Here is a 27,579-nt window from a genome sequence, read left to right on the forward strand (position 1 = left end):
CATGTGGCGAGGCACAAAGGAGGACACACAGCAACACCCGGGGCACCCCTGCTGAGGGGGCACAGCACCCCAGCGCCAGCCCACAACCCACTCGTGGCCATGGCACACCCGTGGGCTTCGGCCCAGCCCACCAGAGGGCCTCAGTGCCTGCCCGGGGCCCACACTCCTGCTGCCACGGCCCGGCTTTGCGTGGGCGCTCCCGGGATAGGCTGCCCCCGGCGGGGCCATCCCAACGGCCGCCCCTCAGGACACGGCGCCACGCCAGGGGGGGACTACAGCTCCCACCAGCCCCTGCGGCACCCCCTTCCCCCTCACCGCGGCCGCAGCGCCGCCATCTTTGTGAGGGGCGGCCACCATCTTTGGTTGGGGCGGCGGGGTGCGCAGGCGCAGGGCGGCGCTGGCGGCGGCGGCATGGGGCGGGCGGCCGTGGCCCTGTGGGCGCTGGTGGCGGCCAGCGTGTGGCGGCTGGTGCCCGCGACGGCGGCGGGCGGCCCGGCAGGTGAGAGAGCGGAGCGGCAGGGGACAGTGCCCGGGGACCTCGCGTGTCCCTCCAGTACGCAACTGTTGGGGTGGAGGAGCGGCCGTTAGGAGAGGGGCGACCGGCGCCTGGTCGTTAGCCGTTAACCGTCAGCCTAACGGCGCGGCCTCTCGGTGGAGGGTGGTGGAGCCCGCGGGGCCGAGGGCCCGCCCTGCCCCCGTCTCCTACCTGCCCGCCTCAGCCGCCCCTCGCTGCCGGGGCTGAGGGGCCCCTCTGGGCCGGGCAGCCTCCCAGCGCTACCCCGCTGTGGGGGGAGAGGCCGCCGCCGCCCGGTTCTCTTTCATAGCGAGTCTGCGCCCAAGGTGGCACGGTGCGATGCTCGATGCGGGGCGCTGCCCCATTGCCGGCCGAGCCCGCGCCCCTCAGCTGGGTGGCCCCTAACCGGGCGCAGCTGGGCCACTATTCTCGTGTGTGACACGGCTCTTCCCTCCGTGTGCTTTAGGGACTGTGCCTCACCTTAACCGGGGTTAAGGATAACCCTTCTGGAGGCTGTTCTGTGCCTTTACCTAAGAGCAGTAGAATTAGCAAGGTATGTGCCCCCCCCTTGCAGGTGTGTAGCTGAATAAGGAAAGCAAAAGAATCTGAATGTTGTTAGCTGGGAGAATTAAAATTTGCCCTTAATCTCTGCCTTTATTTCCTTCTTATGGAGAGAAAATCACTTAAAACATATTAGGAGGACATGTACCAATTCCTTATAATTACAGAGCCAAACACAACTAACTTTAATGCTGTTCAGTAAGCTGAGTTTGGTTTTGCAGTCTGGACTCAGCAAATCTACATTAAAAGAATCACTGATACCTAACTGAAGATTGTGTTAGTGGAGCAGTCACAGTTTGAGTGGCTGAATGAGTGAATAGAGGTTTAGCTTTTTCCTGTCTCTTGAGGTAGCCAGAGCATACTGTGTGTCACACACACTCTGGTTCAGCTGCAGAGGAAGTGCTTAAGTGTGTTGTGGGATCATGGTGCTTTGCTATTGCCATGATGGCAAGTGGATCAGAAATCCTGTTCAGCCCCCACTGTTGCTCTGAGAGTTCAATGGATAAATTCCTTTGACTTTTCTTTCCTGTATATTTTAGATGCCAAATGGAAAGCAATAACTGACCAAATTAACAAAGCTGTGGAGTTCTATAAGCCATGTATAAAGGAGAATTGCAGCTGCCACCAAAGGTGAGAAACTGGTTTCCTTTTCCTGGACAGACCCCTGGTCCTGAGAGAGAATAATACTCATTCCAGTACTGATGGATGGGAATTAGCCATGGCATATTTTGGCTCTAAAGTGTCGCACCTGCAGCTGTCATCAGTCACAGCACTGGAAGAAGGAGGTAATTAACGGTTCTGTGTGAAACCAGTTGGCCTCCAGCTGTCCAAGAAAAGGTGTGTCCAGTGCAAACAGATTGTTCTTGTTGTCCAACTGAACAATACAAACTGTCAGCATCTTACATATGATTACACAATATACCCATCCACAAAATTGGTTAAATTTCTGTGTTGAGAATCCACTTCTACCTTCTCTTTCTATGGGATGTTGCTAACAAGTCTTTCTCATGGACTTTTAAAAGTGAAAAAAATCAAGTACATGCAAAATATTTTGAAGTAACTAGATTAAGAAGGATTGCTACAGAACAGATTCACTTGGTGTGATATTGTGCTGTTCCCTAGTTCTTCGCTCATTGTCTGTGCCAGGACAGGGCTTCTAGTAGAAGAGGGAAGGGGAGAATTGGAGGAGCACTGTTTGGAGGGAATTTAGTTCACTGCTTGTGAGAATTGGAGAGGCGGTGGATATTTACTATCTGCCTTTCACATGAGCAAAGCATGATCCAAGAGATGCTCACTGAGGAAGATTCAGGTCCTGACTATTTTTGTAACTGCAGAGCATTATGCAGAGTGCTAGCATTTTAAATGCTGGCCTAATCTTTCCATAATGAATGTAATGCAGATTGCTAGGGACTTTTGTATGTGGATGCAAGACTCTTGTAGTTAGTGTAAAGGCTGGCTAAGCTGTCTTATAGACCAAACTTCACATCTGTTCGTACTGACAAAGCATGACTGTAGTATGGAGAACTTAGACGCACCCAGGCCATAACTGCTGTGGAGGTAGGGACTGTAGGACTGTTTTGTGTTTTTTCTTTTTAATACTGCTAAGCAGCTTTTTTATTTAAAGGGAGGGGGAATACAGTGAAGAGTCAAAATATTAATTCTTCTATCTTTAGGATCAGGTTTCAAAACACATGTGCCCAGTTTTAAGTCTCCTATTTAAAAAAGCTTCAGCTGTGCCATTTATTTTGGGGGTGAGATTAGGTGCTGTATTTATTAATTTTTAATATCAGATGAGTTATATTAGGCAGCTGCTTGTATACTGTGTTTGGAGCTTTTGATTTTCACTACTCTTGAAATACTGGTGAGGAAAACAAGTTTAGTCTTCCAGTCCTTTTCCTCAGTTCCAATTCTGTTACAGCCTGAAGACATCTAAGCTTTAAACATATATGTCATCACTCCTGCCCACTTTTGGATAGAACCCCTTTCCAGGTGGTTATAACTTCCAAACTTGCTTCAGAACATGATAATTGAAAATAACAGGAAGTTACAGTTGCTGTGGGCTCCAAACCTAATTTTCACTATAGTGTAGTTTATTTAAGGCTAGCAGTGGAGCACTTGTATTCTGTAGTGACAAGCATTATAAAAGAATCAAGAAAGATAATACAGCATGTGTACTGTGTGACACTAAGAAACTCGATTCATTTTGTTAGCTGATTTGGAGATCTTTAAATGTGCAGCAGAACAGTAAAAGACATACTTCTCCTCATGTAGTAGATTCTACTTGTGTCTGGTTTTCTGCCACTCAATGGCCAATGACTGAAGGTCCTAACTTGTTAGTGACAACTGGAAGGTGGTGACCTAGATTAACACGACATGGATGTGCCATAAAGCTCTCCTGCTCTCTTCTCGTCTTCAAGTACATTACATTTCCATCCCTGCCTGACAGCTCGTCCTGTGGTTGGCCCATCTGTTAAGCAGCAACTTTTTATGTAGTTTTACAATTTTATACTTGATTAATCAGTGTAGTGTTGTATTAAACCAAGGAATCAGTGCAATGTCTGCCAAAAAATAGGGAGGAATACCCCATTGCTGTTAAAATCTGTCAATTTTTGTAATAGCTCCAGGCAATTAGATCTGAGAACTGTTAGACTAAATTTACATAAACTGCATCCTCCTTCTCCTGTCTTTGATTACATATGTTAGGTCCATGTTTTCATACTTTATTCCTGGAGCTCCCTGGTGGTGTGCAGATGTCACAGAGCGCACTCTAACCTAGGCTTGGTTTTCTGGACTGGCTTTCACTGCACAAAGCATGATCAGATGATGCTGCTTCTTGGGACTAGGCTCTTAATTTATTTTTTTATGGCTAAATAGCATGATATTTTTGAGAAATTTGGTCTTGATGTGGCCTGGCATTCCTAGAAGGCCAGAGTTCAAGATGCAGAACTCAAAAGCTTTGAAGCAAGATGAAGACTTTTACTCATAGCATGCCAAGGTGTGTAAGGTACTTCCTGGGAGAGTAACTGGAGTTGTCCATGTTGACTGAGCTTCAGAGTCCTGTGTTGGTCTTTCTGTTCAGGCAAGTAGCATGCAGATCATCAGAGAGCAAAGCTGGGACCTTTGTGTCTCTGAGGAACAGCTGTTTGGGGTGACACATGTCACAGAGCTCCTGGGAGCTACACTGAGCTTACTTCAGCTGGACGCCTCTCCTGTATGCTGCAGTAATTTACATGCAGTATCCTCCCTGCTGTGCCTAATGGTGGCTGATATTTGCTCTGTTTCAGTGTCTGGAAGCAAGACCTGGCTCCTTTTCAAGGTGGCATTTCCAAGGACATAGTATCAGATGTGGTGGGCCGGAAGCTTGGAACGCACTACCAAATCGTTAAGAACAAGTTATATCGTGAGCATGACTGCATGTTCCCTGCAAGGTGAGAGTCATACAGAATATCCTGTCTCCCTAGCTAGGACACAAGAATACTCCCAGGCCTGCCAAGTTAAAAGTCTTTGAGCACAATGATGTGTCAGCGTTCTGAATTCCTTATCAGGGTAGGAGCCTAGAAAATTATGTATGAGACTGAAATGTAGGCAAGAAGTAAAAGTCATTATTGTACCTCACTGTACAAAGGGATAGACAACTGTGAGATCCCAGAGACAGCTGTGAATCAGGGCAGGTGTAACAGCGTGGGTTGCTTCATTGGCATCTGTGCTGTACTAAAGCTCAGAGGCTGCTATAGAGAGTTTGCAGCCTGGACTATGGTATGGTTCAGGTTCACCATCTCTCCTGCTTCTACACTGAGAGCAAAAGCTTTCAAGAGACTCCAGGAGTCTGCCTTCTCCTTACTGATCTTTGTCACATGTCGTTTTTTCACAGATGCAGTGGAGTTGAGCATTTCCTTCTGGGAATTATCAACCACCTCCCAGACATGGAGATGGTGATCAATGTGCGAGACTATCCCCAAGTCCCCAAGTGGATGAAGCCTGTTATCCCAGTCTTCTCCTTCAGTAAGGTGAGGGGTTCACATGCTGGGCATTGCTGAGACCTGCATCCTCCTCTTTATTATTTTTTTTTAACATATTTTTGCAGATAGTCTTCCAAAGATCTTTGTGTCAAATTTGATTGTTCTTTTTTGTTTTTTATGTTTCTTCACAATTCCAGTTTTCTGGCACAGAGACTTGGAGATATATTCAATAGAATATTTTTTCCCCTCATTAGCTCCTTTTCCAGGCCAAAAACGCACCTCCGCCACAGTGGAGTGCTGCACAGTTGGATGAGCTATGTGCCAGCATCACTGTGGTTTGCTACAGTGCCTCTGTTAAAATTGTAGCTCTAAGGATTTGTGATCATTAGTCAGCTGTCATACAGCTAGTCTGAGTTAATATGTAATTTTTAGTCCTCTTTGTTGCTACCACAGATAAATGTGTTTCTTTTCTGTAATGTTTTTGTCTTCTGTTAGCCTTTTCCTTGGACACAGTCTCTGCACCTCTCTGCAGCTCTTTCCCTCTCTTTGCCTCTCTGATCTCAGACTAGAGAACCCTACTATCTGTTTTCCTGGTTCTCCCATTGTTAATCTTGAATGTAGCAAAACATAGCAAATCATATTTTATTTTTCACTAGAATATCCTTACACTTTACGCTTCAGGAAATCCTATTCTGGCTCAGTGTATGCTCAGTGTGCCCAAATCCTGCATGCTGTCTGTCTAACCCTGATTGTGACCCTGTCCTTGACTGAAGCCCAGCAAACCATAGCAGGTGCAGAATGAAGCAGTAAACCATTTGTTCTTCATAACTCAGGGTCCCTATTCTATTTATGCTACCTTGTACGTATCCTACCCTAAACCCAGGTCTTTAGCTCATGCAGTCTGAGCCCTCGTATGATTTATAACCATTGCCTAGTAGTCCGCAGTCGTCCTAAAACTATCTCTAAAAATTTTGATACAGCTTTGCAAGCACTGTCATTCAAGAACTCTGATCACTGCAGATAATAGTAAGCTATTAATAGTAAAGCTAATTGTGTGACTCTTTGACCCTAACATAACCTTAATTCTAGATGGCAGGACCCAAGTAGCTGCAGAATAGGTTACAATAGTTTAATCTTTGCAGACATACTCCTCATCTTGCCCCCTGGGTAGCTTGCAGGACCCAGCAAGACACAAAGTTCCTCAGCACTGTTGTACACTATCTGAACTACAACCTCAGCTCTAGCCTGAATCATAATGGAGTACCAGCTCACATGTAAACAGCTAGTGTTAGCCCCTACCAGAAGGAAGGGTCCAGCTTAGGTCTGTTGTCAAAGGTATTAGGGATTGAAAAGTTGGCTTACTCTGTATCCTGGAAGGCCCAGAGGACTAAGGTAATGTCTGGAGACGTCATGGTTTGATATCAGTGTTGACTTAAACAGTGTGACTGAGAAGGAGAAGATCATAAAAGCATAGACTCATTTAGGTTGGAAGGGACCTCAGGAGGTCATCTGATCCAGTGTCCTGCTCAGAGCAGGGCTCATGGTGCTCAGGACCTTGTTTTACCTAGTTCTGAGCATCCCCTAGAACAAGGACTCCACAGCCTTCCTGGGCACCTGCGGCAGTGTTTGACCTCTCTCACAGTGAAAATGTTTCTTAATATCTAACTGCAATGACCTGTGTTGTAATCAGTGTCTCTTGCCTCTCATTCTGTCTTAGTGCACTTCTGAAAAGAGTCTGCCTGTATATTTCTGAGCCCTCCTGTTAGATGATAGAAGATAGCAGTTAGATTTCCTCAAGCCTTCTGTTCTTGTGAATGAACAAACCTTCTTGTATTGTTTCTCATACAGCCACTCTTCATGCATCATGTGCCCTAGCCTCCTAACTGCCCTGGTGGCCCTCCACTGGATTCTCTCCAGTATCTCCAGATGACAGATAAATGAGTAATTTGGACAGAAAGTTTATTAGTAGTGCAGTGAAGTGGCTTATAGTCTGGTTTCATGAAAAGCTTTCACTTTATTTAAGTACTGATCTTCCCACTGATTAAACAAGAATTTAAGCATTCAAATAGGAGTGAGGAACTGAAATTCTTATGTGATGAGTCTTTGTCATAGTAAATTCTTAAATGATCTCTGGGAAATATGAAATTAACTGAAGTGCTGGAAACCTAAATGTAGAAGTGCCTAGAAGTGCCTGTATCACTGAGGAGATAATAATGCCTCTTAACCCATGATCAATAGAAAACATTTGTAGTTATACATAGGCAGAAGTTTTTAAAAGGTGAATGGAGCTCAGCGTTTTCTGATACTTACTGATCAGGTATAATATGGATCTTTTTTGTTATTTCCCAGCATGTCTGGCATTACTCCCTGGGTGAGGTGAATGCAGAGCTATTGATTCTGCAGACTGCTGTGGTATGACAAGTCAAGTATAATGTGTGTCTTTCTAGCTTACGTACATAGCTGAACTCTGTGAGCAAATGCATTCTCAGCAGTAGAAGAGCAGCACAACTAACTTGCTGACAGGAAGGCATGATGCTGAAAATTAGAAAAACTGAAGCCAGAATTTGACTCGTCTCTCACTGATAACAACTTGGCATGGTACCAACCTGAATTATTTATCTCAAAGAAAACTTTGATAGTTGTTGAAAATCAGCAAGAAAGCAACTACTCTGTGGATGGCTGATTTAGCATTCAAAGGCATGAAAATCATATGTTGTCTTGCAGCAAACTGCAGCCTTTTTAGCTTCATAGAAATGTTTAGGTTGGAAGGGACCTCAGGAAGTCATTAGGTCCAGTGCCCTGCTCAAAGCAGGACTAATTATCAAATATACATTCTGAAATAACACTCGTTTTTCTCTGTTGGGGTTGTCTTCATACAATCCCCAGCACAGTAGTGACTACAGAGCTCCAGTGGTTTCTTATGGAACAGCAATGGATAAAACAGACAGAATTCCTGAAAGGGGCCTCCTTTACTAACAGACTCAGTCAGAAAACTGAGGTAAATATTACTCATACTCTTAGGTTAAACTTAACTACAGTCTCTTCTTTTCTTAAGACGCCTGAGTACAATGATATCATGTATCCTGCCTGGACATTTTGGGAAGGAGGACCAGCTGTTTGGCCAATTTATCCAACAGGTTTAGGGCGCTGGGACCTCATGAGAGAGGACCTCAGAAGGTATGTTTTGGGAAGGAAGATGTTGAGGGCAGGCATAACAGTAAATATATCTCAGTAAAAGCCTTCTAGCACTGGGGTGGCTCTAGGGCAACACTGAAGTCTAAGACCACAGGTCTGTCGTCCTGGGGTCTGACCTGCTGGCTCTCGTAAACTACATACAGTCTAAGTGTTGTATAAGAATTCTTCATGGAAACCTTGCATGATACAGCCAGAAGTTACAATTAAGCTCTCTATTTCCAACCCTTTAGCAAGGAATACTGTCACAGCCAAATTACTGTCATTTTTAGCGGGATAGGGTTGGTCGATAAAGCAGTAGTTACTATCTGCTGCCTGCAGAAATCTCCCCTGACACATAGGAATATTTTCCTTTGTTTCCAGCTACATATGTAGGATCCATGTTTTTTTCACTGCAGGGAAGATGCAAGATGTTTGTATAAGCTTCTGAAAGGGTGAAGGAAAAGTCTTCCTCAGATCTACCTTCCCTTGAGGGCTGCAGTTGTGCAACAGAGAAACCTGGAATCGTTCCCAGGGAGCAGGAGCATTACTGGGCTGAGATGGGCTAGTAAGACAGAAGATGTTTCTGGCAGGAATTCTATCTTTTGGCAAATCTTTGTCTGTTAGCAGAATAAGGAGTTGTTTCTCCTGAAAAGTGACATATGAAGTATGTAACAGCAAGTGAAAATAGAAACACAACAAGAGAAAACCTTGATGTAGATCAGCTGACATTAGAATGCCAGGCTGTATGTCCTTCTTCAAAATCTGAAGATTTATGGGACTAATTATAGCTGAATGTTAATATACTATACTATAATATAATATAATATAGATCCAAAGCATTTACTTACTCTTGCATTCCTAGCAGACCTCATTGACATCACTGGGTTACATGCAGATGCAATGCGAAAAAAAAAGAGAGATTTTGAAGAAATGACTTAAAAACAAAGCAACATTTTGTTCAGAAAAAGAAGGCTATAACAGTAGTTAGAGACTCTGTAGTCATTTCACACTATCCATAGTCAGTGAAAGGAAGAAAAGTAAAGCAACAATATAAAAAGTATATTCAAATTTTTGGAAAATGTTAATATCCTTAAAGTAAAGGCTTGAGAAGGGGTTTTGTGTGTAATTTATTCTTTTGATTGTGTCTTTGAAAAATAGTCTATATTGTCTTGCCTTGAACACAACTGTTCACAGGAAAACCTTTCACTGGACTGACTGAGAGGTTTTTTCTGCTATAATGAAGAAACTGATTGCTATCAAAAATAAAGAATAATAAAATGAAATCATGCTGTGAAAATTGATGAGAACGCTGTTTCATGGTTTTATTAAATCATTTATTGCCACATATAAAAATATTTTCAGATCTGCAGAAAAATGGCCATGGATGAAGAAAATCTCCAAAGGATATTTCCGAGGATCCAGGTGAGTATATTTACCTACAGGAGATTCTGCCAGTATATGCCATGTCAACTTTACGTACGTGCAAATTTCTGTATCTCCAAGATATAAACGAGTGTAACTCAGAATAGATTTTTTTTTTATTAAAGGAAGGTGAGACGTTTAGTACAGCAGCATTTCACCATTAGCGATTCTCCTTAAGAGCAGCCATTTGCAGCTAATTTATAATAATAAGTCTAATACAGAAACAGAAGTTTTGGTGAATTTGCTCTTTATTTCTTAATGAGTAAAATTGTCTGCCTAGGAAGCAGTTTCTCTTCTTCTGTGTTGGGGACTGCAGGCGCATGATACAAATCTGAAGATTTGGTATTGCTGTACCAGCTTCTTGACAATGTGAATTGTTCTTTCTCTACAAAAGTGTTGTACAGTGAATCAACAAGTGTTCTTGCATTAGGTACCTGAGCACTTGGGGTAAGAGAGGGTTAGATTTTCTCCCTCTCTCTAGTGACAATCTGAAAATGATGTTAACCCCTATTTATCTGTGTTCCTCCAAACTGGTGGGGTTTTAGGGGTGGACTTGGTATCTGACTGTTAATAGGTAGGCTCAGGAGATCACAGGGAGTAAGTCTCAGGGAGCTCATAACCTTGTTTATCAGTAGTGATTTAAATTAGTTTGTATCAGAGGGATCAGCACCAAAGATGCCTAGCATTTCTTAACTCCCCTTCCCAAATCAGGGGAGTTAATGTATTCAGTATCTGTCAGGATCAAGCTTGAAGGAAAAACATTTCTGCTGATTTTTCCTGGGAGTTGCTTCCTTTTGCCATACATGAAAAAAATAAACAAGGCATCAAATCTTCCAATACATATAACCCTTTCTCTTCTGTTAATACAACTATGGACAGAAGTATACTATATGATAGGCACTTAACAGTGTTTTCTGGGGGCATAAAAAGGTCAGTCTCATGAAGAAGAGGTAGGGGTGTTGAGTCCTGAAGTTTATCAGCTGTGCTGGATCAGATGGGTTGAAAATGATGGCATTTCTTTTGTAGAACAAGTCCTGAGAGAGACCCCCTCATTCTGCTGTCCCGAGAAAACCCAGAACTCGTGGATGCTGAGTACACTAAAAACCAGGCCTGGAAATCTGAAAAGGTGTGTATGTTTTGTCTCTGAGGGTGCAAGCCACAAAGGACCTTGCAACATGATTTTGGTTGAGATGCATTCTGTGGACATTCCTCTAGAGTAGCGGAGGCTTTTACTTCTGCTAATAGCCACATCTCTCTGGTGCATGAGAGGAAGGAGCCTGTAGAGTTTGGCCTGCCAGCTATTTTTTTTCCACCTACTTTTTTTTGCTCAAGAAAACCAGTACACATAAGGAAATGAACCAATAGGGCTCATCTGAATGAACCAGGAAATAAGAGACAAAGGACATATACTAGGATCCTGCTCAATGAAGTATTTACTAGATCCTAAAGTGTTTAAAACTTCAGAGGTTTAGTAAGATTACAGGCTCTGCCCTTCAGCTTTGGGGTTCTCTCTCTGCTCTTGAGTTGTAAGCCTGCTGTTCAAGAGTGGATACCTTCCACCTCCATTGCTACTAAATTAACTTAGCTTTCCCCTTCTAGCCCCAGATTGCCTGTGTGTTGTTCTGTCTTTTTAAGCCTTTTTCTCTCATCTCTATCTCTCTGTCTTGTTGCTGGTAACTTTCTGATAACTATTACTTCTAAGTTTTCAGTTTTATAGTTGCTCCACAGTCCAGCTCTCCAGACAATCTTGGCTAATCCAGTTACATTTGGCTTCAGACAGTCCATTGTCCTAAGCTGTTTTCAGCTCTGTAGCTGTCAATTTAACATCATTACTCTGGTGTTCACTTACAGGCAGTGTGTAAGTTACTGAACTCCCCCCCCCCTTAGTGAAAGGGTTGGGAATTCTTTATAACACTTCTAAAATCCCAGCAGTGAAGTTTTCTTGTAAGTGAGGATGGAAGGGCATGAGATTTTAGCTCATTTCTAGTTAACTGAGAAGGAAAATGAATATAAAATCACCATATAAAATGTAAAATGTATGGTTTTGTTTTGTTTTTTTATTCTCTTTATTTTAAGGACACCCTAGGGAAACCTCCTGCAAAGGAAATTCCACTGGTTGATCACTGCAAATACAAGTAAGAGTTTTGATCAGTAAAGCTATTCAAGGGCTATGTGTTACTACTTTGCTTGTATGGTCTATTCTCTCTTTCTCTCTCTCCCTCTCCTCGCCTCTTCCCCCCACCAAAAGATCTAATCCCTGCAATGAATTCCATGCATGGAAAACCTACGAATGTACATAAGCCAGTTAAAAATTTGGGAGCTTAACTTGGCCACTTTCAGTATCAGTTTTCCCTATCAGGTGTGGAGAAGCAAAGTGCTTTGGGGAAAGTAAAGGTCTTAGATCACTAATAAACAAAAACACAAATTGAAAATGCATTTGTTTTTACAGACTTTTAAATCAAAAAGTCTTTAAATCAAATTTTCTTTAAATTCTTGTCCTGAGCTGTGAGTTCAAAGTTATTTTTTTGGTGTTACAGTCATAACATTAATATCTTCAAAGACATAAGGAACTAAAGAATCATGCCTTGATAGGTGTATGCAGATAAGTGTTGTTGTTGGAAGTATATGATGAAAGAGAGAACCTGAAATACAATTGGGCAGATACAGTATTCATTCATACTTCGTATGTTCTTTGGGGAAATGTGGTTTTGATTTACAAAGGATTTTTATTATAATTTTTTTGGTTTAATATTCTTCTTGTGGTTTTCTTTGTAAAAATAGACTGTTGGTTTTGTATTTACATATATGTCTGGTGTTTAAATTTTTATTTTGCTTTATAATAATTTTTTGATGATTCTACCAGCTAGAATCTACTGATGCAAGAATTTAGTGATTTGGCTGGATCTGTGTTTTTGTGAAAATGTGATCAGTTTTTCTCATTTTACATTCTACTAGACTGTTCCCTAGACTTCTCCTTCTGGTATACACAGACTTTCCAACTCCTGATGCCTCTTAAGCCCCTTTGTACAGAACAGGCTGAAACATCCTCGCATGCTTGTATCATAGCCCAATTTAGTAACAGTTTTCGGTAGTCCTTGTCAGCAGCATGGACTCTGTCCTGAATGACTAGCGCCTACAGTGGTCCTCCATTACTGAGTTTAGACTGTAGGTGGAAAAACAAAGGTACAGAGAGGCTGTAATCACGCTATTTAACTTAGAAGTCATACCTCCAACTGTCCATGAGTTGAGAGAGGCAGGGTCTGGTAGAGTTGACTTGAATTTCTCACTGCTTCCTTCAATGTAGATGCCATACCAGACCATCTGAGAGCAGCTCTTAATGACTTGAGGTCATCTGAGGTCTCAGATGATGGGAGCACTGTGTGGAATTGGATGGAGACATTTCCTCACTTCCAGACAGCTGTTCTTATCTCTATGTGTGTTGATTCAGTTCCTAACACAGTGAGCTCCTGGTCCCTGCCTTGAGCTCCTAAGTACTACTACAGTAATACAAAGAATACAGAATAATTGTAGATCTACTTCCTTCCACTTAGTGCTAGGCCGAGCTTAGTTATAATTACTATCTCACCCAGAACAGCTGTGTTAAAGGAAGAATTCCCTTCCCCTAGTCCCAAATGTTCAAAGATCAGTAACTTCAAAGATCAGTTACATGTACTTAGGGGTTTTACCCATGTGAAAAAACAGCTTTAAGTATTACTGGAGAAATGTGGATTTAGAAAGCAAACAGACAAATACACAAATATACCTTTGAGATACAGTTTGCTAACAAAATCCTTCCTCTCCCAAATCCAAGCCCATTTTACTAATTTGTCAAAAAATATTGAAAACGGGGTTGTTGATTCTTTCTAATCAGCGAAGTCATCTATTCAGTGATAGCCTCTTTCATCTCCTAGGTTTGCATTCCCAAGTTAATATTGTTTCACTTCAGATTAAGGCAGGATCTCAGGAAAAAAAAAAAAAAAAAGGCTAGTATAGATACATCAAAGCAGAACAATGAATAAAAAAGTTCATTGCAAGAGATGTGAGAAAAGAGCTCCTTGTGGGAGCAGAATCTCTGGAGTAGTGTAGAATCACAGGACCAGTGTCAAAATTTTGACTCTTCATGTCATTTTAGCTGTGGTCTGGTAAGTCTCCTTTGATTTGTCACAGGTGAAAGTCTGTAGCAGAGCTAAAGCTGCACCCCTAAACTTTCTCCTCCAATTTTGACAGGCATCAGAAACTCACCTAGCACATCCTTAACTTCATCTTTTTATGTGAGGAGCTTCAAAAAATTTCTTCTCTTTTCTCTTGTGACAGATGCTTAACTCAGTGTGAGAGACACTATCCTATGTTATCTATGAGAGAAGGTTGACCCACCACTTGGAGACCAATTCCTTCGTAGAGCGGGTAGTATTTCCTTGTAAAATGGCAGGTGTGATTAAGTCCCTCTCTTTGCTTATCTTTTTAAAGGTACCTGTTTAATTTCCGGGGAGTGGCTGCCAGTTTCCGGTTCAAACATCTTTTCTTGTGCGGTTCGCTTGTCTTTCATGTTGGAAAAGAGTGGTTGGAGTTCTTCTACCCCCAGCTGAAGCCTTGGGTCCACTACATCCCAGTCAAATCAGACCTCTCTGATGTCAGGTATGAGACCCCAAGTGTGCTTAGCAGAGCATTGCGTGCAACAGAAAAACACTGCTATGTTTGGAAAGGTGGCTTGGTTTGTATTACACTTAAGAAGTGCCTCCACTCCTAGGCAGCAAACGCATTTGGAGGTCATGTTCTTTTCTCTTTATAACCACCCCTTAAAAAATCCTATGCTCGTATTACTTGGAGAGCCTGAGTTTCACTGTGGTACATAGGTCTCCCACCTTCACTGGAATCAGCAGGTACTAGGTACTTTAATAGTTATGCAACACAGGTAAGAGGAAGAACAACATGTCACTGGGCTAAATGTGTCAACTCCCAGAGTTCAGCTTGCTGTCTGGGGTTGTTCTGGAGTAGCTGAGAATGGCAAGTTTCTTCTGTGCTCTGAAATGAAGAGTACCAGTCCCTCGCTCAGTTATAAATCCTTAGTCTTGTCCTCCACAGCAGTCTAGCCAAGGTCTGATGTTTTCTGTTGAGCTAGATGTTCATAGTAATCTTTTTGTCTGCATTTTAGGGAGCTGTTGCAGTTTGTAAAGGAAAATGATGCCATAGCACAAGAAATTTCAGAGAGGTAAGTTGTATTTCCTCTGTAGCTGTCAGGCACTCTTCTGAAACACCTATCAAAGACAGCCTAATACTAATAGGGTAAAGTATATTTATCTTCTGCAATAACAGCACGGGGGTTGGAGGAGTCATAACAGAGAATAGGAGAACAAGATTGTGTGTTTAGGTCTTCAGTTTGGATGTGATCCATGTCAGGAATCCCACTGAACACTATAGGAAGTTAGGAGCTTTGGTCTCGGTATGAAATGAGTTGACCTTTGGGAACCATGTCTGCATTATAAACATTATATATCGAGGCTGGCAGTGACTGGCTTCTGAAGCAGCATCAACCACTGTTGCTTAGGGTGTATCTGGGATCATAAATATTATTTCAGATAGCAAATACCATCTTGAGGATAACAGAAGCATTGCAAGTGTCACAGCGATGAGGATAAATGAAAATTGTGAAATTAAAGTAGACAGTACAGAGCAATGCATGCTGTTTAACGCTGAAAAACAGAAGAGTGAAAGTTGATTATACATATAAAACAAAACCACGGACTCTTGTAGGAACTCTTGTTAGTTCTGACTGTCTTTTGTGTCTGTAGGGGACGCCAGTTCATCACTGAGCACTTGCAGATGGAAGATGTCTCTTGCTACTGGAAGCATCTGCTGTCTGAGTATTCCCAAGCGTTGACTTACAAAGTGAAAAGGAGGAACAACTACAATGAGATTACTTCTGAACGGCTGAAAACAGAACTGTAGAGACTTCTGTGGTTTTCTTAGCAGCTCGAACTGATCTCTGTGGAAATCTGAAGACCAATTTACCTTCTTTCTTGTTCTCTGAGGTTTATTATCCTTTACACTAAAACTACAGAGAACAGCAATAGGTTAACTTTAAAATTCTTCCCATACAGTGGGACCCACTTAAGCTGTTGCCGTAAGAACACTGAGTAGAATGTTCGATAATGAGTATTTAATGGAGTAGTTATGTTGGTGCCTGGAATAGCGTTGTAAGCATTTGGGACTTTACTACCTCTGTCTGTCTCAGAATAATCTTAAATCCCATCCAGTCAATGAGGGACCTTACAGTTAATTTTACTGGACATTTTATCAAGTCTTTTGTAGTTATGGACAGGGCACACAAACTGTGAGCCCTGCTTAACTGGGAGATACATGTCCGTTTTTGGCAGATGGGCAATGTTTTTTCACCTGTGTGATTGCACTTGGGTTATTAGGTGTTCCCTGACAGAAGCAGTGACTGGGTTTTGGGGTAACCTTTTCAGATAGCTTAAGACTTAGGTTTTTTTTCTGAAGTTTATATCTAGTTTCTAAAGCAAGGCTGTAATGCACTGTTGAAAGGGCAAATTCTCCTTGCACACATAAATGACCTACCTCATAGGGGAGCCGGGGATGATGATTTTGCCACAGTGCTAAATCTGAGTAGTAGACAGTCAAGCATTTGGCAACTGACATAAAGACAGTCCATCCTCTGACAGATGAGCTTATCTGGATGCAGATATACACACACTGTAAAACAGAGCCCCTGATAAGCTCTCACCAGTCCACTGGCCAGATGTCCCAGGGCCCTTGGGAACTTAGGAAAAGTATTTGAAGGGATATATCCAGCTCTTCTTCATTCCAGAAGTTGAGTCCTTGTTCTGCTCCCCTTCTATAATCCTTTCTAGTTCTTATTTTGAGGCTGGTAACTCCACTGCTCACTTCAGCATTTGCTTTTATTTCTCGTAGTGGTTACCTTCCTTTTCTTATCTCCTTCAGTCTGGTTTAGGAATGTCTCCAATCACTTAATGGCAGCTACTCCTCACGTTACTCATTTTGAGTTCAGTCGCAGTCTGATTTCTTTAGCTATTAATTGGTTTATTAATGAAAATTACCTGATTTATACCTACTGTGGGCTGAGCAGCCTCTGGTGAATGGAGTTTCTAAAATGCTCTGTGGTCCCTGAGTTGGGAGGGGCCTGGTAGGAAGCAGCATGTTCCTCGGCATCCGGAGAGATGCAGTTCTTCCTGCTTACAATTTGTTCAGTAACTTCAAGTTTTCTAGTGGAAAAGAGCTAGACATTGTGCTGCCTCCTTGTGAGCCATTTGCCCACATGCTTTGGGATCACTATTTCTTCTGTGCCACAGACTGACTGCATCAGCAGGATCAGAGGGGCCAGTGTCCTAAGCATATCCTTTGGGTAGGAACACTCACTTGTCAGTCAGGCGCAGTTCTTAGCAGTCCTGGTACATGGCTCCCTAAGCCTGCAGAGGCCTGATTGCAGAGAAGCAATTGCTAAGACTAGCCTGAAACAACGCCATGAGGCCTCTGCATCCCAGGTGAGCACCCTTGCTTACAAAGCGGCCTCATGTCTTAGGAAGTTGCACGTTAATGGAAGGGAAGAGAGAATGCTAGTAATGGCTCATAATCTTCTCCATAGTCAGTTTGGATCAGAGAAGAAAATGCTCCAAAGAACAGTAATGCTAAGTAAACATATATATGCATATACTCACACAGAGGCCTTAGCAGCATTGCCAAGCTCTGGTACAGGGAAATAACTGCTAGACATATCAGTCAAACCCTAGTTGCTGGAGCAACGTATCAGTTTCAGGACCACTGGCTGGGTTGTGCTAGTGTACAAAGAAAACAAATTAGGGTATTAAAACAGTTTGGTTTCTGAGGAAAAGAACTGTATAAGAGTGGAAGGGGTTTTCTGGTTTTGCATGTTTAGTCAACAAGGAGAGAGCAATCTGAGACACTGAAACAATTATGTATAATGTTTTGAACCATTTTTAATGAAGTGCTTTTGGATTAAAAACAAGAAAGTTTGTCGGATACATCACGTTTTAGTCCAAAGAACAATTATATTGTAATAAAAGATCAGGACAAACCACCAGCTGTTTCATCCAAGAAGCTGAAGCGTGTCTGTTTTTTCTCTCCAATGGTAATGGGTAGGCTGTATCGGTGGAGTGGATGAAAGAGAGAGCTCTTCCCATTTAAGTCTCTCATTCAGGTCTAAGGGCAATGGTGACTGAAAACTCTATCCATTGGTTGGTCAATAGCCTGTTTGAATTGGTACATACGGTTCAGTCTGCTTCCTTTTTCACATCACTAAGACAGCCATAATTAATTGGGCCCTCAGCTGCCAGTCTTGGCAGACAGGATAATGCCTGAATCAGCGGAGAGATCACTTCTAGAGGTGAAGGGTCCTTCCTCACGAGTAGGATTTAAATAAAGGATGGGGGGGTATGTGAATGCTGCTCTGCTAGCATGGTATTTGTACTGCTATACTCCTGGAGACTAAAACTCTCCTGATTTAACCACTGCGCACACAGAAAATAAAAATCTGTAAACTCGTATCTAGCAAGAATGTAAAAATCTAATGAAAACCAGACTGGGCAAGGAGGACAGAAAGCAGGAAGCTGATAATGGATATGATTGGCAGAGATCTGTGCACACCAGCTGGCTTTTTTCATCGTTAAATAGAAGAGTTCGATAGATGGCCCGGAGAACAGCGACCACAGCCCAAAGACAACCCCAGCCATGTGAGTAGGTGCTCCAGGTGCACACAAGGAGCAGCTCGGGGAAAGCAGAGTTACTCCTTGGAGAGTGACTGCCTTGGCCTTGCAGCTGGCACCTTTGACAGAAATGTTCTGGTACCACGAGGCATGGCACAAGAGGAGGGGAGGCCCAGGAACAGATCCTGTTTTAATTACAAAAGATACCATGCTTACTCCATGCGACAGAAAACAAGATGCCAGTGAACGGATAAAACGAAGAGGAATGAGATGGTGAAGGAAATCAGTAAACAAAAACAGCTCGTGGAGTAGGATTTTGAATGAGCAAGTGGGTCGAGACCTCCGGATCCAGGGTATCAGCATTTTTCATTCAAAGCTTAAACGAAAATACGTGCCTTAAACTGCACCGGGATTAGTGTGAACTGCAGCTCGGGGTGTAGGAAAAGACTAACCACCGCTTTTGTGGTGCCGACGCTGCGTGCTCGAGCTTTCCCTGAGCTGCGCTCTTTGTGAAACGAAGGCCTTTAGGGTTTCGTTTCTTTTTTCCCCCCTCTCCCCCAAACAACCCTTAATCTCGCTGAACGGTGCAGCAGGCTGCAGCTAGGCCCCATCCGTGCGCCACCCTGAAGGCCGGGCGCCCCCTCCCTCCGCCGCAGCAGCGCCGGGCCCGCTCTGCCGCCCGCGTATCGCCAGCGGGTGGGGAAGGGGGGGGGCAGCTAAGCATTACGAAGCTCTTCCCGGTGGTCTAAGGCTACAGGAAAACAACCGCGAAGCCCCGCGGCGGCGGCAGCCCCTTCCTGTCAGCGGGCCGGGGCCGCTGCGCGCCGCTCCGTGCCGGGGGGCAGGGGGCGCTGCCGCGCCGCCGCCGCCGCCGCCGCGCGGGGACCGGCATGGGCACGGGCACGGGCATGGCGGAGGCGGCCGGCGCCCAGTCGCCCTTCGGCCGCCCCGCGCCGCCGCCGCAGACGGGCTGGGAGCGGCTCCGCGAGCTCTGGCAGCGCGAGTGAGCGCGGGCGCGGGGGGCGGGGAGGCGGCGGCCGTTGGGGCGGCCGTTGGGGCGGCCGTTGGGGCCCTGCTGCGCGCGCGGGCGGCGGCGGCTCTTCTCTTCGGGGCTTTGCGAATGGGGTTTTCGAGGCGAGGCGGGAGGGCGCCGGGTGAAGCGGCGCCGCGGCCCCTAACCCGCGCCGTGTCTTTGCAGCGAGCGGCGGCAGCTGCCGGAAGAAACGGTGAATATTGTCAAATCGGCGTTCTCGGGGGGCGTCCTCGGCTGGGTGTACGGCGGGCTGCCCGCCTTCCGGCACGCCAGGAAGGAGTTCATCGCGCGGAGCCACGGGGAGCTCTTCCACAACCGCGCCGACGCCGTGGTAGGGCCGGAGCCGCGCCGGCGGCGTGTGCGGCTCGCCCGGGCCGCGGGCGGTGCGGGCGGCCCCGAGCCAGCAGCGCTGCAGGGCTCTGGGCAGCTCCGCGCGCGTTGGGCAGGGGGCTGGAGGTTTCACCCGTAGCCGTGCTCCTGCCGCGTCACGGAAACGGGCGTCGCAGCGGGATTTGGACGTGCCCCCGTAGGGGGGAAGGTCGCACCGCCAGTGTGCGGAGACCAGACACCTCGTAAACCCTTGCAGCTGTGGAGGAAGTTTCTCTTGGGGCCCTGGGCGATGCGATGTAAGCCAGTAGGAGACCAGGCTTCTCGTGCTGATGAGCTTGTTCTAATAACATGTACAAAACGCAAGAGTGAGTGCATGCTTAATTTTGAAACCTGGTTACAGTACTGGCCCGGTACCAACGCGTTTGCTTTATGCGTAAAAATACATATAGTGGGTGTAATCACCTGTTGTCTTCATTCAGTTATACCCAGATATTACATGTTTAACTTAAAAGAAAACTGTCCTTACCTATAGAACTTAAACATTGTTACTATTTCTTTTTCTATTAAGTGACTAATTAAATAATTTCTCTTGAAAAGCCTTTTGGCTTTTAAATTTTAGTGTGATGGTACTCTCTAGTGTCAAACTGGCAGTGCCCTCTGAACCTACCGATTTTTTGTTTGTTTGTTTTGCACATATATTTTGTTTTAAAATATAATTCTTACAACCTGTCACTATACCTCACCACGAAGAACACTTGGGACATTTTGTAGAGTTATTAGGACTTTGAGGGGAGGTTGTTCTTCAATTTAAGTGCTGGTAGCCTGGATTATTAGAAACAAAAACCTTAAAATCTTCTGCCTAGTTGTACATCATTCATTTTTTAGATTTGACCTCCGACTCGGCTGTCTGTGAAGTGTCGGTATCTGGCTTCACTCTTTTTTTCTACTGACCTTTTGTTTTTGCACCCAGGCAAAACACTTATATCTCAGGCACTGGAAGAGAGAATGCGGTTATTTTCAGTAGCATTACCTGGAATATTCTTTAATTTTTATGAAACTTCTTTTTATTACATCTTTTATTGCCAAACTTTCAAATGCCAGGGCTAAACTGCAGAGCTTGAGGATCTCTATTCAGATATTAAGTAGATGGTTATTATTGATGTATTTAATACATATCAACTGATGATAATTAAGGGCTTGTTTTCAGTTTGTTCCCCCCCCCGCCTTCTTCTCCTCTTTTATCTTCTTCTATTACAGCATGAAAAGTGCTTCCTTAGAAAGCTATCACTGTCTCAAAACTGTGCTCAGCACCATGAAAGACCAGTTGATGTTACAAACTGGAATCAATTCTTGGTTTTCCTATTGATGACCTGATGAGCTGCTTTTCCTTTTGAGATGATCAACTCTGTCCTTAAGGGTCAGAGAATCATTCCCAATATTTTGAGGCCCATCAAGCCCAATAGCCACTGTGGATACTCTGTATCACCTTCTTCAGGATACAGTGGACTTGTGCTTGCTGAAATAGCTTACAGATCTCAGACCTGCTCTTTCTTCTCTCTTACTGTAGCAATCAGCTCACCGTGCTGGTCTCAGGAGCTTCATCCGCTATGGCTGGCGCTGGAGTTGGAGAGTAGCTGCTTTTGTGGCAATATTTAAGTAAGTATTTCCTGTTGGTAGTGGGAGAGGAATTGGTTTACTCATTAGTGGGAAGATGTCCTTAGTGCATGTTGTGCCTGTAGTTGCTGCTTCTTGAGAGACTACTAGTGATTGATGAATGTTTGAAATGTTGCATTAACAATGAGTCTGGTTGATAAGGTATAAACATGAAAAGGATTTAACCTTTTGTATATATCTCAATTCAAATCCTCCGACAAACCAACCCAGAAACTAAATTGGAAAAGCCCTTTTGGTTACACCTAATCCATACTATTTTTGACTTATATAGGATTCTTCCCTGTACTTAACAGCTTCTTTCTGCTTTTGCTTAATCCCTTTTGTTTGAGGTGTTCTATAGTCTTCTCTGGGAGAATGTTCCAATGCGTTGTCTGTTCAGGAATGGCTTTCTGTCCCATGCTAATTTTTTTCTCCTGCTTTTTATTTCTCATTACGCTTAGTTTGTATACACAGACATTACTCACAATTCTTTATCTTTGTGTTCCAAATATTTGCAGATGATTCATCTTGTTAAGCATGTCATTGGTCATTAGACCTACCAGTTGTGCATCTTTAGTCTTTTAAAATTTCCCTACACATAATGTTCTGCTTTTCTGATTTTCTTCCCTAGACATGTCAGTATATTTCTGACAATACAACATCAAAATAAGCATGCTCTTCCATTTAAAGCCCTTGTAAACTAGGAATATCTTCTTCCTTGACCTTCAAAGTGATAAATCCATGTAATTCCAAACCTGTACTGACTACATCTGTAGCTGCATTGTCTTTAAATTGTGTTTTGTTTGTAAGACATAGGCAGTATGACTAACATTATTTCCCAGTTGCAGCTTATTTTATATTTCTGCCTTTCTTCATAATTTTTTTGTGCCTCTCTATGTTTTTCCCTTGGTCTCAGTAGTTTTTTTTGGCTTTTCTTGGCTTAGTATCTTTTTTTCTTTTTTGGTTTAACTGGCATGCTGTTTAATTTCTCTCCTAGAACTTGTGATTGCTTTAAATTTTTCTGGACTTGGTGTGTAACCTTGTCATCTTCCACCAGATGTCTCCCCTGCAATCGAATGCATTGTCCTTTTTCATTACATTTTTGTACAAGCCTTTGAAAGAAGATACTTACCACTCAGTGTTAACTGCTACTGTAAAATGCAATTTGAAGACTATGTTCTGTATTTGGGCTAATTTTGAGTTTGGCAATTTAAAAACAAGTTGTTAGTTTTACCTTGTACAAAACCTGAGTTGACGTTACAGCGTTGGGAAAGATAAGAAGATTGCTGGTGACTTGCAGATATCATGCAGGAGGCTTGCTAAGCTGGTGGGGAAGATGTGGCTACTGGACTGAGAAGAGAGAGACTTTTGGGGCTTACTTTATACTTTTGGAGGAGATGATATACATACCCTTGCAGAAGATCTCATGCTTCAAGAGCAGGTGAACCTGCTGACATCATTAGTCTGACTTAGCTGTAGTGGTAAAATCTATGTACATCTGGCAAGCTCTTAGAGACACAGATTTGTCTCCTGTGTCAGGACAGACAGATAGGAACTTTTGGTTGCTCACTTGCTATCATCCTTGAATATACAACAAAAAAGGTCTTTGATTTTTAAAAAAGAAAAAAAACAAAAACAAGACAGAATATCCCAAATCCAAGCTTAGAATCCTGGTATTCCCCTGCCTCCAGCTGAACAGCTGAATACAGTAAAATTACTAAAATCAAAGCGTTTATGGATGGTGTGTGTGTGTGCTCTAGACAGACTGGCAACGAGGCAGTTAGAGGCAACCTGATGGTGGACTTGATCCTTTTTTTTCAGTTTGTGCTTTGCTGCCTATCTTTTTCATGTGTAACTGCTGATTTCTTTTGTGCCTTATCCTTGCAGCACAGTGAGCACTGGTCTGTCTGTGTACCGCAATAAAACCACCGTCAGTAATTTTGCTGCAGCAGGAGGTAAGACTGCTTTATTTTTGTATGTTTTTCTGTTTATGAGTAAAGGAATTACTAGCTTAGATTTGAGCACGTCTCTAGCTGTCTACGCTCCTGGATTTTGCTTCCTGTTCTATTGACTGACTTAGTGACTCATTTATTTAACTGTTGTGGGCCTTTTTTTGTAATAGAGAGATAACAATGCATTTATGAAATCATAGGGTAGTTTTATGATTATTCGTCTTTGAAATATTTGTTGGAGTTTTGGGGTGAAAAATGCTTGTAGCGTAAAAGCAGCATTTTGTGTATAACCTGAACTTACAATCAGCTATTCAGCAAGGAAAACATTCCTTTATTTCCTCTCTTTTTAACAGTTCAATATGCTGCTTCTAAACTACCCTTTTCATGTGAAGTTTTGCATGTCTACTCTTGGTAGACATAGGGCTCTTGGTAAGGGATTTGTTTGTTCCATTTTTACAGGCTTTATTGGCATTAAAGTCAGATACATGTTTTACTGTCGTTTTTTGCTTTGTGTTGCAGCTATTATTGGCTGCCATTTCAAAGAAGAAAAGGGAACCACACTACAGCCAGCAGAAAATTGGTTTTCCTTTTGCAGATACATTTCTATTTTAACATTTCTTGGGGAGTCGTTCTGAAACAGAAGAATTTATGCCATGTTTTAGTGCAGAGAAGGTGTGGATAAAGTCCTGCTGGAAGCATTGCAATAGCAGCTCATCTCTGGTGGTTGAAGTGCCTGCCTCTTGAGAGCTAGTGTGATTGTGTGGCCAAGGTCCCTCCCTGCTGGACACAGCACTTTGTTTCTGCTCTGTTAAATGTGGGCATCTGCCTGTGGAAAGGCGAAATGGGGCAAAGCAGCTCCTTCAGCATGTATGTGATGGCTGACAGGGAGCAGTTTGTGGTTTGAGTGTGTTTTCTTCAGCCTTCACAGGAGCCCTCTTCAGAATGCACTTGGGCCTACATGGGCTGGCGGGCGGCAGCGTGTTTGGAATAGTGTTTGGGTAAGTTGTGACTGCTGCTGGTGACAGTCTGGTAGCTATTCTATAAGGGTTTATGTTGGATGACAGCTTCCCCCACCAAGCCTTGAATCATAGGTGGAACTACAGAAGCTTCCCTTTCCCTCCTGCCCTGAGGATTTTCTCTGTCTTTCTTGGGGCCTCGTGAAGGTGATTTTTCTCCCAACCCTTTAACCTGTTTTTATTTCCTTGATTTATGTTTGCTGTTTTCTCAGTGATAGGGACTCCCTGCTCTCAACAGAGCTTCTTTCTTTTCTTTGCATGTTGGAGGAGGCACTAACCACTGTTAAATAGGAAATTTATCTATGAGGATGGGTCATAGACTTGTTTTCTGTTCCCTTGCTTCGGTGTGGCCACTAGTTAGCCCTTTGGTTGTGTGCAGAAGAGTTAGACATCTGTTCTAAGGAGCTGTGTTGTCTGGGGGTGAAGGCAGGAGTCTTAAGACCTACAGCATCTGGGCTCCCTTCTTGGCTTCATCAGTGACTTCCTTGTAGCAGCTCAGAATCCAGAGCTCGATCCACAAGGGATGCTGGGTGTTGTAATTGCAACTTCTAAACAATGGGGCACCCCAGGAGCTGCCAGTACTTAGTTTAGGAACCTATATGAACATGGAGTATTTACAAAATGGGATCTGTGAAAGCCAAAACGTGGAGCAGCGGCCATTAGGAAATGCAAAGGAAGAAGTAGTGTGTTTTGGCCTCCCTCTGTCAAGGCTGTAAGATGGCACATCTCTTCATGTAGATTTTGTAGCCCTGCATCTCCTAAAGCTCCCTGGGAGACAGAGGAACCAACAGTTGTTTGGGAGCCCTGTCCATCAGGGAAGTGACCTGTTCACTCAGAAGTCTGACATTTCAAGCAGACCTGGGAGCTCTTCAAAAGTCCAGATATGGAAATATACTCACACATTAATTTGAGGATCATATGTGGACAAGACAAAGAACTTGATGTGAGCTGCTTAGCTCTATCAGGTTGGAGTCAGCTGTGGGCATGCCTAGCAATAGCCCAGGGAGCTTTATCAGTGAAAACAGAGGTATTTCCAGAAGTTGAACAGAAGCTAAGCAGGGATTTGACTGTCTAAATCATTGGTTAGGTTATCCACAAAATTACTTGTATCCACAATACTCCTTCTAGCCCTTGCCTTTTGCATGCTGTTAATGAGTAACTTCAAAATATGTCACAGAAAAGGGATTACAGTGAGTCACAGCTCATGATAAGCTGAGTTTAGTGACAGTCACTAGAATAGGAGCACCTTAGTCTATAGTGTGATGTGAGTACTGGGGTATGTTATGCACCACTGGTCTGGTGGCTGGCCCCCGCATGCTCCTTTTGCTATTGCCAGTAAATTATTACTATTACATGTCCCTTGGGTGACTTTTGACTTTTCTGTCGCTTCTTCTAGAATCCCTGCAGGGGGCCTCTTAATAATAATGCAAAAACTTGCTGGTGAGACATTGCAGGAGAAGAGAAATCGTGAGCGGAGGGAGCTGTATGAACAGAAGTTAGCAGAATGGTAAGGAATGGCTCTGCCTGTTCATGTCTTTGACTAGAAGCGAGTCTAGATCTGTGTGGTTCAAATATTTAAAGAAACCTTGATGCACTAGGTCCTGTTAGGCTCAGTTCCTCTCCTCTTTAGTTTTTGGGGCATTTCACATACCAGTTTGTGAACTTCTGATTTAGTCTTCCTATTGTTAGATGCTGCTGCTTATTTTGTAGAAAGCTGTGTTCTGTATGAAATTTGTGGCTTCCCCCACAACTACGTCTCCATCTTTCACTTCTGTAGTGGCTGAGAAGATGAGCAAGAGGGGTGAATTTGCTCATCTTTAGAGCACACTTGTATTTCTTTACCAAAATTGAGAGAGGCCAAAACTCTCAGTTTTCCTTCATTGCTGCCTTCTCTCCCTCCCATATTACGATGAGGAAGGCTGGAGGCTTTGGGGAGAGAGAGCTATGATGCTGATTGCATGACTCGTTGAAACTTACAAATAATGTGGATTCTAGAATAAACCTTTAAAGAAGGCTCTGTAATGATATCTTTATGAAGAGGATACAGTCATAAAGTTATTTTGCATTTTCTTCCCCTTTAGGCAATCGAGGCTTGATGTAACTGAAGTCTTGGGCCAAACAGAAAGCAACGCTCAGGGAGGACCAGAGAGAAGGAGATAGCAAGAGAATCCAGGAGCTGCTAAATCTTCCCCAGATCTGTTGCAAGCAACTATGAAGTGTTTTGATTCTGCCCATTAAAAACTCTTCGGTTAAGGGGTGGAGGAAGTATTCTGTGAACTGAGGTATATGCTTACATTTCTGAAGAAACAATTTGATGAAAACATTAAAACATTGTTAATGGATGTGTATCACAGCACAAAAGCTTGTAAGGGGCCAACCTATTCGACTTGAGAAGGTGGAAATGCAGGCTCTGCAGAACAGTAAGTGACAGCTAGGTTTGGCTGGGGAGGAGAGTAGCTCCAGAATCTTTGACAGAACCCATTTCACTTCTGAAGATATCCAGGCCACCTGTAATGTAGAAATAGGGGAGGTAACTTACTAATAGTTTGGCTGCTAAAGATACCCTGGTTCTAAAAGCTAATTTCATTCTGGTGAAGGCTACTCTTTAGATGGCAGCTGGAGACTGTTGTCCATGACACAGGCAGCACTAGCAGTAGTCCTTTCTGTCCTCCTGTCATCCCCCTATCCACAGTTTGACTTGCCTGGGTGGGGCCAACTCTGATTGTGGTTTCTGCAGGCTTTTTTTTATAGAAAAACACACTTGGTTCCTAGGGTAAATAGGGTATTTTGCAATCAGTGTAGAGGAAGGGTGGAGGACCTGGGAATGATACGGAAATACCCTGAAAAAGACATGTTTTGTCTTACTTTGTAGAAGGGTGGCTGAGAAGACCACAGCAGGGATGACTGTTTGTGGTGGTGATGGTGGAAGGATTGATACCATGGGCAGTTTTAGTAACAATAAAAAGTCATCTAATTTCATTTGAAGGTGAGACATTAGGGGATTATCTCTGAGGGAAATGTGGTTCAAGATGCTCAGTAAAGCTATTTTGCAGCAGTGAAATGTCTCCATATTATTCTTATGCTGTATTTGCATTACAGAAAGGTACCTGAGTGGTATCTCATGAGAAGAGCTATACCTGAGATGTCACCAGTGAGCAGTTAAGTCTAGTGGCAGCATCGGGCTCTCCTTTATCTAGACAGTAACATGGACGAGAGCCAGGAGAGTGCCAGCTCCATTTATTATTGGTACCAGTGACTGACTGCTA

The 27,579-nt window shown here is 43.5% G+C and overlaps 2 protein-coding genes across 3 annotated transcripts; both read left to right on the forward strand.

The window, feature by feature from the left end:
• Positions 1-390: 390 nt before the first annotated feature.
• POGLUT1 (protein O-glucosyltransferase 1) lies at positions 391-17,735 on the forward strand. The gene is made up of 11 exons (XM_085322995.1): positions 391-499; positions 1,615-1,705; positions 4,360-4,503; positions 4,947-5,082; positions 8,090-8,211; positions 9,571-9,630; positions 10,657-10,756; positions 11,707-11,765; positions 14,098-14,265; positions 14,783-14,839; positions 15,420-17,735. Exons 1-11 carry the CDS (start codon positions 412-414, stop codon positions 15,574-15,576), a joined length of 1,182 nt encoding a protein of 393 aa, XP_085179121.1. The 5' UTR covers positions 391-411; the 3' UTR covers positions 15,577-17,735.
• Positions 17,736-19,182: 1,447 nt separating this feature from the next.
• On the forward strand, positions 19,183-27,374 carry TIMMDC1 (translocase of inner mitochondrial membrane domain containing 1). Of its 2 annotated transcripts, none has more exons than XM_085323044.1 (7): positions 19,183-19,332; positions 19,528-19,693; positions 21,260-21,348; positions 23,233-23,300; positions 24,217-24,295; positions 25,710-25,820; positions 26,395-27,374. In XM_085323044.1, the coding sequence occupies exons 1-7, from the start codon at positions 19,220-19,222 to the stop codon at positions 26,471-26,473; spliced, it is 705 nt and encodes a 234-aa protein (XP_085179170.1). In that variant the 5' UTR covers positions 19,183-19,219; the 3' UTR covers positions 26,474-27,374. The 2 variants fall into 2 exon arrangements, with proteins under 2 accessions (XP_085179170.1, XP_085179171.1); XM_085323045.1 differs by having other exon boundaries at positions 19,528-19,555.
• The last annotated feature ends 205 nt before the right edge of the window (positions 27,375-27,579 follow it).

The sequence above is a fragment of the Rhea americana genome, unplaced genomic scaffold, assembly GCF_003343005.1.
Source record: "Rhea americana isolate MKP2758 unplaced genomic scaffold, rheAme1 scaffold_81, whole genome shotgun sequence".
Classification (NCBI taxonomy): Eukaryota; Metazoa; Chordata; class Aves; order Rheiformes; family Rheidae; genus Rhea; species Rhea americana.

Coding starts and splice junctions, on each gene's coding strand:
- POGLUT1 (XM_085322995.1), top strand. CDS start 412: ATGGGGCGGGCGGCCGTGGCCCTGTGGGCGCTGGTGGCGGCCAGCGTG. Junction 500..1,614: donor GGCGGCGGGCGGCCCGGCAG/GTGAGAGAGCGG, acceptor TGTATATTTTAG/ATGCCAAATGGAAAGCAATA. Junction 8,212..9,570: donor ATGAGAGAGGACCTCAGAAG/GTATGTTTTGGG, acceptor AAATATTTTCAG/ATCTGCAGAAAAATGGCCAT.
- TIMMDC1 (XM_085323044.1), top strand. CDS start 19,220: ATGGGCACGGGCACGGGCATGGCGGAGGCGGCCGGCGCCCAGTCGCCC. Junction 23,301..24,216: donor TAATTTTGCTGCAGCAGGAG/GTAAGACTGCTT, acceptor TGTTTTCTTCAG/CCTTCACAGGAGCCCTCTTC. Junction 25,821..26,394: donor GAACAGAAGTTAGCAGAATG/GTAAGGAATGGC, acceptor CTTCCCCTTTAG/GCAATCGAGGCTTGATGTAA.